The sequence below is a fragment of the Sphaeroforma arctica genome (assembly GCF_001186125.1).
Source record: "Sphaeroforma arctica JP610 unplaced genomic scaffold supercont1.2820, whole genome shotgun sequence".
NCBI lineage: Eukaryota > Ichthyosporea > Ichthyophonida > Sphaeroforma > Sphaeroforma arctica.
In genome coordinates, this window is record NW_014037738.1 from 2,951 (window position 1) to 4,800 (window position 1,850).

General features: G+C 36.0%; 1 protein-coding gene across 1 annotated transcript; it reads left to right on the forward strand.

The window, feature by feature from the left end:
* Window positions 1-1,237: 1,237 nt before the first annotated feature.
* Window positions 1,238-1,513, forward strand: SARC_13021 (hypothetical protein; the record flags this gene model as incomplete). Its single annotated transcript, XM_014292858.1, has 1 exon — window positions 1,238-1,513. One exon carries the CDS (start codon window positions 1,238-1,240, stop codon window positions 1,511-1,513), a length of 276 nt encoding a protein of 91 aa, XP_014148333.1.
* Between the last annotated feature and the right edge of the window lie 337 nt (window positions 1,514-1,850).

The window sequence follows — 1,850 nt, forward strand, 5'->3', positions numbered from 1 at the left end:
TATATATATTGACATATATACATTTGTATGTATAAATATGTATAAATAAATATGACAGGCAGGCATAAGCCTGTATAGTCTTAAATGGGGGCAACTTTAAGCATCAGATTTAATGGACGCAATCTTATGTGTCAGACTTATTAGTCGTAATTTTAAGCGTCACTGATAAGGAGTTAGACTTATAAGCTGTCGCAATTCCAAAATCTTATTTTATCTATTTTTGGTTTTTGTGTTGTAAACTTACTTGTAGGTTTTTTTTTTTAAATGTTTTCTTATTTTATTTTTTTTAAACACCTGCAAGCCACTGGCGCACTGCCACAGGGCCACTTCATGAATATTTATTTAGGAGGAGGGATTGGTGCCTGACTCGTGGACTGCCTCCTGCGACCTGCAGTGCCTCTCTATTTATTTATTTAGTAGAGAGTAAGAGACACTAGAGTAGTGGCCAGGTGTATTTTATTTAGTAGAGAGTAAGAGACACTAGAGTAGTGGCCAGGTGTATTTTATTTAGTAGAGAGTAAGAGACACTAGAGTAGTGGCCAGGTGTATTTTATTTAGTAGAGAGTAAGAGACACTAGAGTAGTGGCCAGGTGTATTTCCAAATAAATAAAATATTGCAGACGACAACAACAATCTTCGCTTGCGTTTTTATTTTTTTATTTTTATAAAACAATATATGTATAAAACATAGCCTACTAAATTGAACAAAAAAAAACTATATTTATCTTTTTATATAAATAATATCAAAGGCATAGCCTTCTGAAAATTACACACTATGAATAATGTACTAAAAAAATGCACCGTTTCAGGCCCCCCTCCCGGGCCCGGGCCCAGGCCCAGGGAGAAAGTCATGGAGAGACTTTATTTTACGTCCTACATAACTTTTTTTTTTTAAACAAATATGTCTTGAAATCCTGATGAAACGTATTTATATATTATAAATAGACGTTTTTCTTCTTTTTTTTTATTATATTGTCAGACGAGGTCTTTTGCGGTTTTCATGATGCCGGCTTTTTATAATTATGGGGTTTTTAAATAAAAAAAGGGAATACAGACCCTATAGAGGCCAGAGGGCCAGACGCACGCGTAAGTGCCAAACCCTAGTAGCCTAAATACATGCAAAATGGTTTTCCCATAATATGAATATTGAACACAAGAGGTGCACAACTGCACACTCCATAGTTACCCTGTCAGTTAACACATATGTGGTGGATGTAGCCAGTTGGTCTCACCATAGATGGATATGATAGGCGAGGGTGAGACGGAGATGGAAGAGACTTTCTCGAATGCGCAGCAATCGCACACTCGCCCTTTGTATCGGTTTGATGCTGGACTGCCGGTCACAGAGTTGTTTAGTGACAGTGACGACGTCAGCAGCGGTGATGAGTTTGATGCTATTGATCCAATAGCCGAAGTCGGCGTTAGAAGGACATATGGGTCGCCATCCTGTGGTGAAAGTAGGGGGTTTTTTCTTGTAAAATTGAATAAGGACGACATTAATGTGAAATTGTAGGTGATAATTATTAAAGTTTACATGATTTGTTTGTCTACTTGCTGCCACCTGTCCCATGTATTTGATCCCCATATGAAGTGCTGAATATACTGACTGAAGATCTCGATATCATATATATGGACTACTGTTACTGTTTCTTGTATCCTATCTCAGCCTATAGAGAGCTCGAGAAAATCTACGTCACTCTATATTTGAATTTCTGTCCAACAACCTATATGTATGTGTTTGTGTATTAAAGCTATTCCCGATTTTACTAATGATCAATTGAAACAGCCATATACACATTTAATATATATATATATATATATATATGAANATATATATTATATTATTTATT